General features: G+C 39.7%; 1 protein-coding gene across 3 annotated transcripts; it reads left to right on the top strand.

The window, feature by feature from the left end:
* Positions 1-4,628: 4,628 nt before the first annotated feature.
* Positions 4,629-14,227, top strand: LOC121505019 (low affinity immunoglobulin gamma Fc region receptor II-b-like). 3 transcript variants are annotated; one of them, XM_041780139.1, is made up of 7 exons: positions 4,629-4,655; positions 4,742-4,783; positions 5,070-5,330; positions 10,939-11,235; positions 11,311-11,553; positions 13,998-14,063; positions 14,158-14,227. In XM_041780139.1, exons 3-7 carry the CDS (start codon positions 5,084-5,086, stop codon positions 14,211-14,213), a joined length of 909 nt encoding a protein of 302 aa, XP_041636073.1. In that variant the 5' UTR covers positions 4,629-4,655; positions 4,742-4,783; positions 5,070-5,083; the 3' UTR covers positions 14,214-14,227. The 3 variants fall into 3 exon arrangements, with proteins under 3 accessions (XP_041636073.1, XP_041636072.1, XP_041636074.1); XM_041780138.1 differs by having other exon boundaries at positions 13,914-14,063; XM_041780140.1 differs by lacking the exons at positions 4,629-4,655; positions 4,742-4,783; positions 5,070-5,330 and adding an exon at positions 8,625-8,658 and having other exon boundaries at positions 13,914-14,063.
* Positions 14,228-15,489: the final 1,262 nt, after the last annotated feature.

The following is a 15,489-nucleotide window of genomic DNA, read 5'->3' as shown; positions in this document are numbered from 1 at the left end:
TATCAGCTCCACCTGTAACACAAAAAGTGTTTGTGTTTTCAGTTGATTTGAATAAATAGTTTGTTTTCCTACACCAGCTATTAGCCATTATCAGAGCAATGTACCTACAGGTTCCTCCAGTGATACTCAGTGTGAGGCTCTTGAGCCACATGGGGCTCTTTTGTGATGATTTGTGGCTCTTTTATGTCTAAATTTGAAATATTATTCCCCAGAACCTTTTGTGTGAAAAAAAGTGAAATTTTGTCCACTAAATTTTCAACCTTAATTTCCTGTCTGTGTATTTCCACTGCCCTTTTTTGTATTTTTTGCCCCTTTTTTGCCATGTTTAATTAATTTTTTCTGCTTTTAGCCGATTTTTACTGCTTTTTTCCACGTTTATCCGGCTTTTTGCTATTTGCAATTTTTTGCCCATATTTGGCCTTTTTGCTGCTTTTTTCCCACTTAAGCTGCCTTCAGCCATTAAATGCTACTTTTTAACATTTTGCCACTCTGCTGCTTCTTGCCCATTTTTCATACATTTTTGCAAATTTTGGCCCATTTCAGTCACTTTTCACCCATTTTTCTCCATATTTTTGCTACTTTTGACCATTTTGCCACCTATGACATTTAATTGTTTTTACCCATTTCTGCCACTTTTCAATTCTCTCCCCATTTTCACCAATTCTTACCCAGTATTTGCCATTTTGCCCTTTTTCACCATTTTTTCTGCTTTTTGACCATTGGTTCCACCTTCAGCTTATTTTATTGCCACTTTAACCCATTTTTGCCACTTCTCACTACTTAGACTGTAGCTCTCACAAAGGTATTTTTCAACAATTTGGCTCTTTGGTTGAGCAGGGTTGAGTAACACTGCTATAACCGTTGCATCTAGTTGAAGTGCACATGTGGAAAGATGAACCAGACATTAATTCAGTGTATCAGATTAATCAAATACATGTGAAGTTACACTGTCTCAGTGCTTCTTCCTTCTATCTAAAGATTATTATGTGACCTTCAAGATGCTCTTTGGCACTATTATGAAAACCACTAGATCTCTGCATAGCACAAACTACCATTTACTTGAAGTAAGTGAAGTTTTACTATTATAAGTGTAACAGTTTTGTGTTGTATATTTATGTCCCAAACAACCACAGTTCAGGGGTCACAGTTTGGAGCATCATGGACCTATAGTAGCCTCTTTCCTTGAAAACCAAAGCCAATTCAGTACCACAAAAACAGTATTCTCTTCCAGTTCATTAAATGTCATTCCTGCTGGATATTCTACAGTCACCTGTGATATTAATAGAAAGTGGAAGCGTTTAGGATCAACAGCAATTCATCATCAAAGTGGAAGACCAGTGGAAGACAGATTGATGAATAAAAACATATTTGTAGTGGCATTTATCATATTTCTAGTTACTTACCCAGTATTAACCCCAGAATCAGTGCAGCGATGAACAGCAGCACCACTACTATCAGCCCGAGAAAAAAATTGTAGTGAGAGATCGTCTGTGAAGCCCATTCTCTGAAGATTACAGAAGATTTGCAGAGTTCTGAAAAAATAAAAACAATTGTCCATACAGCTGTGAGCAGATTTGTCACTTTATTTCCATCGTCATTATCAAATTAAATTAGCAGACTGTTCTCCAAGGCTGTATCAATGCATTTTCAAGGAGTGTAAGCTGCAGAAGGTCTTTGGTGAAAAGGCAGGCTACTCTGAAATACTCGTCAATCCTCTTAGGCAGGCGTGTCCAAACATTTTCCGCCACATACAGAAAATTCCAAGGATGTTGGGGTTCACTTTCATATACCTCCCGTTTATTATATCAAAGTAAGTCAATCCAGTCTAATTTAAGTAAAGATACACTAAGAGATTTGATATGCTTTAAAGTTAAGTCACGAAAAAAGTGAATTGATGAATTGTTGTGTCAAAATGTTTGTTTACAGAATTAGCACGGCCAAGTGCTGGAAGTAAAGCATACACTAATCCAAATGAATTCATACTTTCATCACAAACTATATGAGCTACTATATTTTTTCTGTATTTTCTAAATGACAGACGAATGTAGTTTTGTGTTACCTTCCCGGATGAGCCCCCATGGTTCGGTTATACTGGGCTATTCTGGTCTGTCAATACGAAAACTAGGATAAACTATACACTACAGTAAAGCACAAGTTTCAATTTATTGGACAAGAGCCACATTTGGCCCCCGGCCATAATTTGGACACCCTTGCTCTTAGGATATTGACCATATTTTGTGTTTTAACACGTTATTGATCTGTGAGCATTACCTGAGACTGAGACAGTCAATCTTTGTGCTGTCTTTTACATCAACTTAAAAAGGCTTACCTGAAGTGGTGTAATTTGTTTCCCGGGTTTTTCTGATGTCCTTTTGTCGAACTATGCATGTAAAGCTTGATACAGCAGCAATATCCACTTCAATCCTGCTGCAGATGGAGTAGTAGCCATCATACTTTGTCAGGTTGTCTGCAGGAGGAATGATCTGTCCTTCACCATCCCTCCACTCCATCTCAGGCTTTGGATACCACTTTTCAGCCTCACAAATTAAAACCAGCTTGTCAGAAAATGTCTGAAGAGTGATCTGTGGCTCAGAAACAGCTCCTATGACTGAGAAGGAGACAACAAAATGTGTTCATACCACAAAGAATCTTTGACAAAAACAGTCAGATCATGAGCTTACCAACAGGGACTTCAGTGAAACGCTGAGACCTCAAACCATCGATGAGTTTGCATATGTATGTCCCGGTGTCTGAGAGTTGAAGGTCGTTTAAATGTAGGGACATGGTGCCATTTCTGAGCTCCTGTAAAGACAAATTAGTTCTTTGTTTGAAGTCTGGATTCAGCTCATCAGGCTCAAACCTCCCGTGTCGATAAATCAGAACATAAGTAGGATCCAAATCCGATCGCGACCACTCCACAGTCTTCTCAGCAACGCTCTCAGCTGGCTGCAAGTGACATGGAAGGACACAGTGTCGTCCAACGAACCCTACAACAGGCTCTGGGGGTCCGATCAACCCTGGGTCACCTGAAAAAGCAGAACACAACTGGAGATTAGGATCTGCCATCAAGGCTTGCAGTGTGAATGCAGCCTTAGAGTTTACCAACTCACAACAATGTCTACATCTAATGAAGCTAAAAAATATGCTGTAAACCTTGGAAGAGTCTGTAGAAGATGTAATCATTGTTCTTACCTTTAATCGTCACCAGCAAAATGGGAAAGAAGAACAATTCAGTCAAGCAACATTGTCTCCTCACAGTCATGGTGCCTCTAAACCACCAGTCGGTACATAAGGTAAGAAAAACTTCACCTTCAGCACTTTTCATGTGTACTTCTGAATGTAGGCTTCGGTAAAACTTCTGCTCATCTGATCTGAAGTTCGTCAAACCTGTGTGTCAACATTGCAAGCATAGAAAGCTATGAGTGTGGTTAGATATTCAGCCTGATTTGATTCCCAAGAAATTGTAGTCAAACACCAATCAGGGTTACCTAGTTTGCAGCAAGTTAACTGCACTGGCACAAAGTTGAGCATTTTCCAGAACGGTGAATTTACATATGCATGATTTGTTATTGTACTCTTTTCCAGTTTTGACTGAGTGGATGATTTTGTTGCAATGAAACAATGGGAAGACACTCAACAACCACCATACTCTTACATGGAATTGGGAAACTTAAGGTAAAATTCACAGTGAAAGCATTTATTTCTCGGCTCTCCAGCAGGGTTTTGGTGCATTTGGGGGCTGTTGTTAAGGCCGCCCATAAAGGGGGATAAAGGGGAGGGCTTTCATGGCCAAGCAAAGTTAGGTTTCAAAGGATATGTTATATTCCATGTTAATTATTTTATTTTCAACCTGTTTAAAACCACTCTGATCAAAGCAAAAAAGAAAAAGCTATTCATTTATTTCTGCTGCAGTTCAAATATAGCCTTTTTCAATATGCAAACCCTTCTTCTTCAAACAGAATAAGATTTTAATTAAAACATTAATGATGTGGAGGAGCATGTGGGACTAGACCATTGGGAGAGAGTCACACTTCAAGCTAACAATCAACACGGCAAAAGACGATGCAATCAACACAGCATGGCTCAACACGGCATGAGATGATTCAATACAATCAACACAGTACAACTCAACATGGCATGAGACGATTTGATACAATCGACAGCGTGACTTAACATGGCATGAGACAATTCAGTGCAATAAATGGATTGCACTGACTTTTTTGACTTTCCAGTCATCTGACTGAATAATCGTCTGATTGATCAGCCTATTGCTGCAATGATCCACATGGATGGATTGCTACACCCCTGTTGATTTCTGCACTGAAGAGTGGCTTTTTCAAAGGTGTGTGATTTGCAGTCCTCCTGCATCCAACACAAACAGCTAAAGTTCAGAATTTACCTCTGACAGAAGAAATAAGCAAGTACTTGTGGCTCTGTACCCTAGTCAGAGCCTGAGTCAGTGTTCGCTCTGTCTTAGACTTTTCTACTGTGTTTTTGTAGATTCTGTGTCAGTGACCTGAAAACTGAGATGAGCACACAGATCTGGCAGAGGTTTGGTTTAAGAGAGGAAGTGCAGAGCGGACCGTGCAGAAGTGGACCATTTACCAGCCTGTAGCAGGAGAGGATGAAGCTCACCGTGTTAGTCCTCAGCTTCTGTGAGTAAGTCATTTATCTATGAGATCTTACTGGTTCAGAATCAACAGGCCATCTATATATTTATCTTCTCTTTCTCTGTCTTTAGGTGTGATTCTCATAAGAGCATCATCTGATGCCAAAGACAAGGGTAATGAGGTCTTCATGTTCGGATATTAAACACTTTAGGGGGATTTTAGAATGAAATTTGGCTGCTACACTGTCTTGGAGGAAAAAATGCATTAACTCACCACAATTCTTAAAACAAAAATGTTCTTCAAACTTAGACGTCTCTTCCTACACACAGTCCTTGTAACTTTATTTAGATCCTTACTCAAGCCTCAGTTAAATCACTGAAGTATTACATGGTCTGAACTTTTCCTGACCACCTAAGAAAGCTGAGCTCACTTTATGTGTGTATTGTTTTTGTCCTCCAGTCTTCCATCTCCAGATGAGTCCCAGCAGATCTCAGTTCTTCCTGTATGAGCGTTTCTCTCTGAGCTGCGATGCCTTATCCCAAGGAGGTCTGCTGAAGAGAAATACGACCAGGAAAGGAGTGGAGACCTGCCCGAATGGTTGGGGAGCTCTGAAGAACTCCACCTGCACCATCTATACCACTTACCCCTTTGATGATGGACTCTACCGGTGTGAGACAGAGTCAGGAGAGCAGAGCCTCGCTTTAACCATCAGTGTCACAGGTATGTATGGCTGGGAAGAAATGCACCAAAAAAAATGGCTTTTTGAGTCTTCTGATAGGGAGTGTTTTCACGCTACATGTCACTCCCTATGGGTGTTTGGCAGATGTGTTCACTCCTTAGGTTGTCAAAATTATTAATGCAAAAATGTCTGAAAAAATAAACCTACTGCACATTTTCATCCTAAACCTGCTGTGAACTAAAGAGTAAGAGGAAGTGAACAGAGGGGGTGTCTGAGAACAAAGCAGTGAAACAAGATAAGATCCTGTTTTCTCATTATATCAAGGATGTTACGCTCTGAAGATCTCAGAAAGATGCCCACACGTCTGCACAAACATGCAGGAAGTGGCTGAAATAAGTTCACGTGGAGTTGAAGTCTTATTTACCTTAATGGTTTTCAACTGGTCCAGCTTCAGGACCTGACCTTTCCCTTGATAAACCCAGAGATTAGGCCCTCCCTGGTTTTGTTTATTGATGATGTCAGTGCGTGTGTGTTTGATCAGTAGCATTGATGCTAGCATCCTGGCTAACAGTTTCTTCAGTTTGGAGCTTGGAGTTTGGAAAATCAGGAATTATTTATCCGTGCTACTTTTTAAGCTTTTTCATCTCTTTTTTCCATCCACTACTGAAGTTTATTTTTGCAATTTTTAACCCATTTTTGTCCCATTTTGCCATCTCTGCGACTTCATTTTGCAACTTTTTGCCCATTTTAGCCTCCTTTTGTCATTGTGTGCCCATTTTTCCCACTTTTTTTTTCTTTTTTGCACTTTCTGCCCTAATTTGCATTATTTTATTATTTTTCCCATTTGCCCATTTCTGCAGCATCTTATTGCATCCTTTTGCCCATTTCACATGCCCATTGTCATTTTTTGCCACTTTGGCAAACTTTTTTTTACCCATTTATGAATGTTTTTGCCACTTGTCCCCCTTTTTTTCAACTTTGGTTTCATTTTTGCATCGTTTTATTTGCCAGTTTTGTCCATTTTTGCTTCTTCTTGTTACCACCTTTTGCTTGGTTTTTGCCACTTTTTGCCTACTTGGCCACCTTTGTCATTTTTGCTACTTTTTTCCTCCTCTTCTTTTAATGTTTCTCATTTATGACCCTTTTTTGCTGCTTTTGATAATTTTTCTCACTCAAAACCAATTTTCGCCCTTTCAGCCATTTTTGCAGAGCTTTCCCACTTTTTTTTGCCATCCTACCGTATATTTGCCAATACTTTTTAACAACCTTGTCCCATTTTGCCACTTTTTGCAACCTTTCAACCATTTTTGCAACTGTTTGCCCATTTTAGCAATCTTTGTAGTTATTTTGCCCATTTTTGCTGCTTTTTTCCTGCACATTTTTTGCACATTTTTCCCATTCATGCAACTTTTTTTGCTGTTTTTGACCATTTTTGCCACTTTAACAATTTTTGCCCTTTTCCCCCACGTTTGCAGTGTCTTTCGACAATTTTTGCTAATTTCTACAACTTCTTTTTGGTCATTTTTCACAATTTTTTGCCATTTCTTGCCAGTTGTAGCCTCCTTTGTCATTTTTTGCCCTTTTTAACAGCCTTTTTTCTCCATTTTTGATCACTGCATGCCCATGTTTTCCTATTTATATCACTTTTTTGCTGCTTTTGAACATTTTTGCCACTCTAAACCTATTTTTGCCCCTTTTCACCTATTTTTACGTAGACGTTTGCCAGTTTTTTTGCCATCCTACCCTATTTTTGCCACTACGTTTACATTCTTAACCCATTTCGCCACTTTTTGCAACCTTTCAACCATTTTTTGCAACTTTTTGCCTATTTTACCCACTTTTGTAATTTTTTTGCCCATTTTTGCTGCTTTTTTCCTGCACATTTTTTGCACATTTTTCCCATTCATGCAACTTTTTTGCTGTTTTTGACTATTTTTGCCACTTTAAACCTATTTTTGCCCTTTACACACATTTTTATGGTCTTTCACCAGTTTTTGCTTATTTCTACTACTTTTTTTTTGGGTCACTTTTCACAGTGTTTTGCCATTTCTTACCTATCGTAGCCTCCTTTGTCATTTTTTGCCCATTTTCACTGCCTTTTTTCTCCATTTTTGATCACTGCATGCCCATTTTTTCCTATTTTTGCCACCTTTTTGCTGTCTTTGACCATTTTTGCCTCTTTTCACCAATTTTTGCCCCTTTCACCTATTTTTGTATAGACCTTTTCTAGTTTTTTGCCATCCTGCCCTATTTTTGCCGCTTCTTGCCCATTTCTCCAACTTCTTTTTTGCCACTTCTATCCCTTTTTAACCCATCTTTTTTCCTCACAATTAATCTTTTCTTTTCTAAATAAAAGATGTCTCAGTTTCTTGCACTAATGCAACCTTACATTTGTGGACATTATGGCCCCACTATGGAGCCTGGCATTACTTTTTTAATTGTTTGGTACAATGTGCCCATCAACATTGTTTAAATCACTTACTACAGCATAAGATAAATAAAATTCATTTTTTGTTTCTTTTGTAAGAGAGAGTCTTTTTTCAGGTAAAAGTATAAATATTGTAATCACAGCTTCACTTTATAATGGACCATGATTTTGAAGACCTCCGTGGGCCCCCAGCTTTCTTACAATTTCAATCATAAATTAACATTTTAGTCAAAAGTAGGGCCATTTGGATTTGAGATGGAACAGAAGACTAAAGTGCATAGAGGTGGAGGAACATCTTTCAAAATAAAAGCACATCACTGAGTTTTTACCACTTGTTTTTTCCAGTCACATGTCTGTAACCCACTCAAAAAGACTTACGGGTCTCAACCCACCAAAGTCACACTTGTCTGCTGTGTCTCTACCTCCCACTCTACTTCATAAACTCATGGGGCCAAAAGTTAGCCTGTTTAAAGTGAGCGCAGTGTTAAAGCGGGAGGAGCTGTGAGGTCTGCATGGCTGTAGTCATTTAAAAAGCCTTTTTTTCTTCTTGCTTTGATCAAACATTTACAGCCAAATATAGATGCCTGGTGTCAAAAACAGCCTGCCTTTTTTCCTTTGCATGCACAAATCAAAGTTTACATTAAATGTTCTTTAAGAGTTGCATGCATTATCGATATGCAAAACGTAATGGAAAGATCTGCATGGCAGTTGTTTTGCCCTCTCAGATGTCTAAGATGAAAAGCTTATTGTACGACGAAAAAAAGGGCTGTGGCTGCACACCTAAAGAGATGTGAAGAAACGCTGTAGAGGAAGGTCAAGACAGGAAGTGGTGGGTTTTTTTCTCATGTATAACACAAAGTCTAAAAGCAAAGCTTTCCAGGTAGACAGTCAGTGTTTGTGTCGTTGCATCATGGAGATAACAGCTCTGTGTGCGATCGTAGGTGAGTACTGGACAGATTTCACTGCTTAGATGTGAACTGCTGTTAACTAGCCCTGAATGCAAACTAGAATGCAAACTAGTTAAAGAATGCACAGGCTACTCTGACAGGCAGGCACTGCTATTTCTGCTCTAGGACAAACAGCAAAAACATGCTAGTATCATCTGCATATTTAGTATTCTCATGGTTGATTTCTATCCTGTTGTTTCTCCAGACTTTTAGATCATTTTTATCAGGTATACTATCAGGTGTATTGAATGAACAAGAATGCATTTAAAAAGACAGTGGGACTTTAATGTTTATCAGAAAATCAGAGTTAGGTTTAATGTCAGGTTCTGTTTCACAAATGAAGAATTTTACTCGGTGTTTTGATGCAAAAACAAAGACTCTGTAAAAACAGCAGTAAATATGAAAGTCAGGTTTTAATTAATGGTTTTATTTAGTAATGGAAAAGCCATCCAACCCTACCTGGCCCTGTCAGTGAGTTTCTCACATCTCTGTGGAGGAATTTTGGCCCACTCTTCTTAGCAGAATTGTTTAATTCAGCCATATTGGAGGGTTTTCCAGCATGAACAGCCTGTTTAAGGTCATGCCACAGCATCTCAATCAGATTCAAGTCCAGACTTTGACTAGACCACTCCAGAACCTGCATTTAGTTTTTAAGTCCATTCAGAGGTGGACTTGCTGGTGAGTTTGGGATCATCGCCCTGCTCCATAACCCAAGTGCTCTTGAGCCTGAGGTCATGAACTGATGGTTGGACATTCTCCTTCAGGATTTTTTCTGGTCAAGAGCAGAATTCATGGTTCCATCAGTTATAGCAAGTGGTCCAGGTCCTGGTCCAGACCATCACACTGCCACCACCATGTTTAACTGTTGGTCTGATGTTCTTTTACCCTGACCCTTCCAAAACTTTTGTCTGGTCAGTCTGCAAAATATATTCCCAGAAGTCTTAGGGATCATCAGGATGATTTTAGTCAAACATGAGACGAGACTTTGTGTTCTTTTTGCTCAGCAGTGGTTTTGGCCTTGGAACTCTCCCATAATGTCATTTTTGCCCAGTCTCTTTATCATTGTTGAGTCATGAACTCTGACCTTAACTGAGTCAGTGAGGCCTGATGTTGTTCTGGGTTCATTTGGGAGCTCCTGGATGGGTCGTCCATGAGTGATTTCTGTAGACTGGCCACTCCTGGAATGGTTTACCACTGTTGAAAGTTTTCTCCGTTTGTGGATAATGGCTCTCACCTTGGTTCATTGGTGTTGCAAGGCCTTAGAAATGGCCAGCCATCAATCTTTCTCTTAGGTTGCCAACTGGCCTACTATTTGGAAAAAATGGTGAGAGAAAGACCCAAACATCCCCAGATTTAACAAGATACCGTCCACTTCCAAGTGGCAGAAAAGTGGCGAAAAGGGTTTAAGTTGCTAAAAGGGGTGAAAAGTGATGAAAAAACATTGGCAAAAAATGTCCAAATAATAGCACAAGTAGACAAAAAATGTAAAAAGGTAGCAAAAATGGGTTAAGTGTGGTAAAAAGATCCAAACACATTGCAAAAATGGGTCAAAAGTATTTAAAAACAAAAAAAAAGCAGCAAAAATGGTTTAAGTTGTCAAAATAAGTGGCAAAATGGGTAGAAAATTGGTTAACTTGGTTAAAAGTAGCAAGAATTAATAACTTCAACACCAAACTTAGCTCAGTAATAGCTTGCTAAATGAAGTAACTGCTAGCCAGGATGCTAGCACCAATGCTACTAATCAACACACATGCACTGATATCAATAAATCACAACTGGGGAGGGTCCATTCTCTGGGGGGTTTTCAGGGGCCGAGCCAAATCTCCATGGCACAACTTGACTTGCCTCAGGGCACACTAGTGGGCCTTGCCACACTTTGAGAACCACCGTCTTAGTCTACTTCACTTTGTCAGACAGGTTCTATTTAAGGAATTTCTAGATTCAACAGGTCTGGCAGTAATCAGGTCTGGGTTTGGCTAGTGGAACTGAACTTGGCTTTCCAAAAAACATTATTAATCCCAGTGAATTCAAGGAGGGATGACTTTTCACACATGGGCAGGTAGGTTTGGTGGCAGCATAACAAAGCTGATCCAAGCCTGAGCCTGTCCTCCCCAAGCTTCATCAAAAATAGACTTTTTAAAGTCTCCTCTTACAACCAGTGAGGGTGTCTGCCTCTTACACTCTGTCTAGAACATGATTCTGAAGGTTAAACCTCCTATCCTACTCTTGGAAATGAGATCAAATCTTAATTTACCCTTTTTCTGTCTCTTTCAGCCGCTCTGAGAGTTCTCCCAAACAGATCCCAGTTCTTTAAGTATGAGTCCCTCTCACTGAGCTGTGGAGAGCAGGCGATCTCTTCTCATTGGACGGTTAAGAGGAACACATCATACCGAACTAATGAGGAGTGCACTGAATCGTGGCTAACAGATCATGAGGAAAACAAAAAGCCAGCAAGGGTTGTAAATGAACCAGACTACTTCCTGGATTGTCTTTTCCCATTTGACAGTGGAGTGTACTGGTGTGAGTCTGCAGCTGGAGAGTGCAGCCAGCCTGTCAACATCACAGTGACCCGTGGGTTCAAAAACTAGACAGATTATTAGGAACACAACAATAAACCAGAACAGTCATGTTTGGTCTGTCCTTTAGATGGTGTCGTGATCCTGGAGAGTCCTGCTCTTCCTGTGAAGGAGGGAGACAGCGTGACTCTACGCTGCACCAGCAGACTGACTTCCTCCACCGTCCAGACTGATTTCTACAAAGATGGCCGCCTCATCAGCAGCAGCAAGACTGGAAATATGACCATCCACAGTGTTTCCAGATCTGATGAAGGACTCTACAAGTGCATCTCTGGGGTTGAAGAGTCACTAGACAGCTGGATGTCTGTTAGAGGTACTACCATCTATCTACATAAATAACAACATACCAATGAACTTGATCTGTGTGTCCTGAAAAGAGGGGATAGGCGGCAGGCTGGGGGGCTTAGATTTAGCGTTTAGAGAGGTGGAGATTTATTTTCCAGTTTTGTTTTGTTTTTTTGTTTTGTTTTGGGTTTTTTTAAGATTTATTTTGAGCACTTTTGTGCCTTTATTTGATAGAGGAGGACAGTGAACAGAGTCGGAAACAGGGATGAGAGCGGGGGGGAGAGACATCCGGTAAAGGACTTCAGGCCATCCGCATACATGGGCCCACCTGAAATCACTACCGCCACCTGCACCCCCCTGTTTTCCAGTGTTTAACACAAGTTTAATATCATTTAAAAAATCTGCTAATGAGTACAATAAGCTTTCTGAGTCCCAGCCAACTGGGGGATTATGGAGGTCAACAAAAGGGTGGCAAAAAAGGGGTCAAAAGTGATTTGAGATTCAGCAAAATTTGGCAAAAAAAAAAAGGGGGGGGGCAAAAATAGCAAAAGTAGGCAAAAGGTTGCAAAGAAGTTGGCAAAAACAGGTTTTTTGTTTTTTTTTTTTTGTTTTGTTTTGTTTTTTTTTTAATTGAGGCATATTTGGGCAAAAAGTTGCCAACCAATGGCAAAATTGGGAAAAAAAAGTGGCAGGAATGGGTTTAAGAGGCAAAAACAGTGGCAAAAGGTGGTAAAACGGAGTTAAAAGTGATGAGGAAAAAATGCAGCAAACTGGGCAAAAAGTGGCCAAACAAATTTAAAAAAGGGCAAAAAAATGAAAAAAGGGTGACAAAAAAAGGGTTGAATTTGCAAAAACTTGGTTTGAGAAACGTCAAAAGTGATTTTAAAAATTAAGCAAAATTTGGCCCCCACAAAAAAGGGCAAAACAATAGCAAAAGTTGGCGAGAGGTTGCAAAAAAGTTGGCAAAAATATTTGTTTTGTTTTTGTTAATGAGGCATATTTGGGCAAAAAGTGGCCAAACAATGGCAAAATTGGGCAAAAGTGGCAATAATGGGTAAAAGTGATGTTTAAAAAAACGGTAGCAAAAGGGTGGCAAAACGGGGTAAAAAGTGATTAGAAAAAGTGCAGCAAAACTGGGCAAAAAGTGGCAAAAAAATTAAAAAGTGGGCAAAATATTGAGAAAAGAGTGGCAAAAAATGGTTGCAAAATGTTGCAAAACTTGGTTAAAGAAAAGTCAAAAGAAATATAAAAAAATAGCAAAATTTGGCAAAAAAAAAAATGGCCATACCATGGCAAAAGTGGGTGAAAGGTGGCAAAAAAAGTTGGCAAAAATAGGTTACAAGTGTCAAAAAAAAAATAGCCAAACATGACCAAAAAAAGGCAAATATAGGTTAAAATGATCTTTTTTTAATGTGGCATTTTTGGGCAAAAATGGCAAAAAGTGGCGGGAATGGGTTAAAGTGATATTAAAAAAAGGAGAAAGAAAAGAAACAGTGGCAAAAAAAGGAGTTGTTAAAAGTGATCAGAAAAAAATGCAGCAAAACTGGGCATAAAGTGGCCAAACAGATTAAAAAATAGGCAGAAATTGAGAAAAGAGTGGCAAAAAAGGGTTAAAACTTGCCAAAACTTGGTTAGAGAAAGGTCAAAGGTCATTTAAGAAATTAAGCAAAATTTGGAGGAAAAAAAAGGGCCAACAATTGAAAAAGTGGGTTAAAGGTTGCAAAAAGTTTGCAAAAATAAGTTACAAGTGGCAAAAAGTGGCCAAAAATGAGCAAAAAGAGGAAAATGTTATTATTTTTCCAGTGTTCACGTTTTTAAAACAGTATGAAGAAAAGTGTTGCAGTTTGGACTTTGGATAAAACCAAACATTTGACTGAACGTAGACAGGCCTAAACTTTAGAAGGACATAAACATTTCCCTCAGTCTGTTTTGCTTTTATATTGTAAATTATGTTGGATTTTTCTAAAGGTCTGATGAAATTAGAGGGAAAAACTACTTTTTTGAAGATATTTCCATACAAGATAACAGGATAATTAGGTCAAGACTTCAAGAACAAAACAGAATTTACTCCTTGTCCAGCAAACCAGGGTAGAAGGAAGTAAATGGACACGTCAGCCGAGGTCTTCTAGAGTTTTTGGCATCCTGTTTTTTCACCATGAGAACCACTGCTTCAGAGGACTTATTACTGCAGCCCTAAACTCATCAAACAATCAGAGTCTCCCCCTGCTGACCATCAGAGAGAATGCACGTTAGAGCACTTGACCTTGGGTTTGATTTTAAGACATTGAGACTACTTCCACAACTTTTTGTTCCCAGGGAACACTTTCAGACAGTCTCTACATGACTGTAATTTTCCTGTTCACATAGAAATCTAACATCTCTCTCCAGTTCCAGACCCAGCAGGTCCTGATGCTGGTCCTCACGCCCCTCCAGTTCCTGTATTTAACATCCTCAGTGTTTTTTGTCATGTAGTCGCTGGGACTCCATACCTGCTGTCCACCATCATACTGGCCCTCATTTACAGGGACAGGAGGAGAGGTGAGAACTGAAAATACTCACATTAATACTGTAGCCATTACCTGATATTTTTCCATCTTTATTAATCATTGCTCTATATTTCCTCGCATTGCAGCTGCTCGTGTTGTTTCAGAGGAACGAAGTCATCGAGTCATCATGGAGATGGAGTAGACAACAAACACAAAGACTTTCATAGAATTATATGTTTATCAGTTATTTAACTTTGTTTTTATTTATGTACACAAGAATAAAGTAAACAATGTTTTTAAGTGCAGGTTGCCCATAGTTCATTGTGTTCTTTCGACAGAAACAGGAAGTGTTCTTAGCTGAGGACTCTAAGCTTTAGAGTTGACCTTATTTTCTCAGAGAAATGAAACTGAACTCTAACTGCTGAGACGTGTAAATGCTGTCTCATTAATAAGGGATCAGTGGAATTCAGTGAGTCATTTTGTACGTGCACTCCTGCATATTTCTTAATATCTAATGGTGTTAAACTATGCATTTGACATTTGACTTGAAAAGCACAATGAAGCTGTCTCTGAGCATCAGTACCAATGTTTTTCAGCAAAACATCTTATACCATTGGAAAGCCTTTTCATTTCTCTTTAAAATGGAATCATATTTGTCAGGAACATGACTTTGTGAGATGAGTAGCAGAGCTGAGTTTGTGGGTTGGACTCATCGCTGGACATAGCATGCTTCCACAATATTCAGGTTCCATAGCACGTGTTGAATCCAGTGCAAACGGGCCCGATGGTGAAGGGCAGTCATGGCCTCCTGGCAGCCCTACAAGTCCAGAGATTGGCTACGTGCAGTCTGCTGAGGCAGAGAGCAGTCGGCCATATCATCCTGCAAACCTTGACTGCACATCTATAGTAGACAGACCTGCTTTTACAGGTAGATCAAAGATGATGAAATGAACTTAAAGCCTGAGTATGTAACATTTGATGAGGGCCGTGTAGAATCAACTATACTCCCTCTCCCTTCCTGTTCTTCTCTGTGTTTGAGCTCCGTAGCTCCGCCCCTCTACTCACATAACTCCTTGCAGATGTGGACATCCGCTGAATTGAATATTGACGGTGGCAAAGCTCTTGTGGAGTGATTTTTACTCCCACTAAAATCAATGACCGGATTACAGGTTAGAAAATACTAAGCATGAACAAATTCTACATAGGACCAAACACCGCCGTAACTCCGCCAATGTAGCAACCTCTCACGGAGCTGAGAGGCAGAAGCGCACCTACCACAGCGGCCAATAAAAGCGCTCCCTCCATCCTGAGCCGTGATTGGCTGTGAGTACTAGCCTCCTCATTGGCTGGAGCATCGTCCCTTGCTGGTTTTCCTCAAGTGAGAGTGCAGCTCAAGGAGGCGGTGCAGAAGTGTGTTATTCTGTTAGACAGCTTCAATAACAAGATCCTGACTGGTTGTGTTGTTTTTGTGGGCGTAC

Source organism: Cheilinus undulatus, linkage group 22 (assembly GCF_018320785.1).
Source record: "Cheilinus undulatus linkage group 22, ASM1832078v1, whole genome shotgun sequence".
Classification (NCBI taxonomy): Eukaryota; Metazoa; Chordata; class Actinopteri; order Labriformes; family Labridae; genus Cheilinus; species Cheilinus undulatus.
The sequence above is the reverse complement of the archived record's forward strand: the minus strand, read 5'-3'. Positions and strand labels throughout refer to the sequence as shown.

Bases quoted from the DNA above. Each gene is read 5' to 3' on its own strand.
- LOC121505019 (XM_041780138.1), top strand. From the start codon at position 5,084: ATGAGTCCCAGCAGATCTCAGTTCTTCCTGTATGAGCGTTTCTCTCTG. The intron at 5,331-10,938 runs GTATGTATGGCT...TGTCTCTTTCAG, and splicing joins TTTAACCATCAGTGTCACAG to CCGCTCTGAGAGTTCTCCCA. The intron at 14,064-14,157 runs GTGAGAACTGAA...CTCGCATTGCAG, and splicing joins TTACAGGGACAGGAGGAGAG to CTGCTCGTGTTGTTTCAGAG.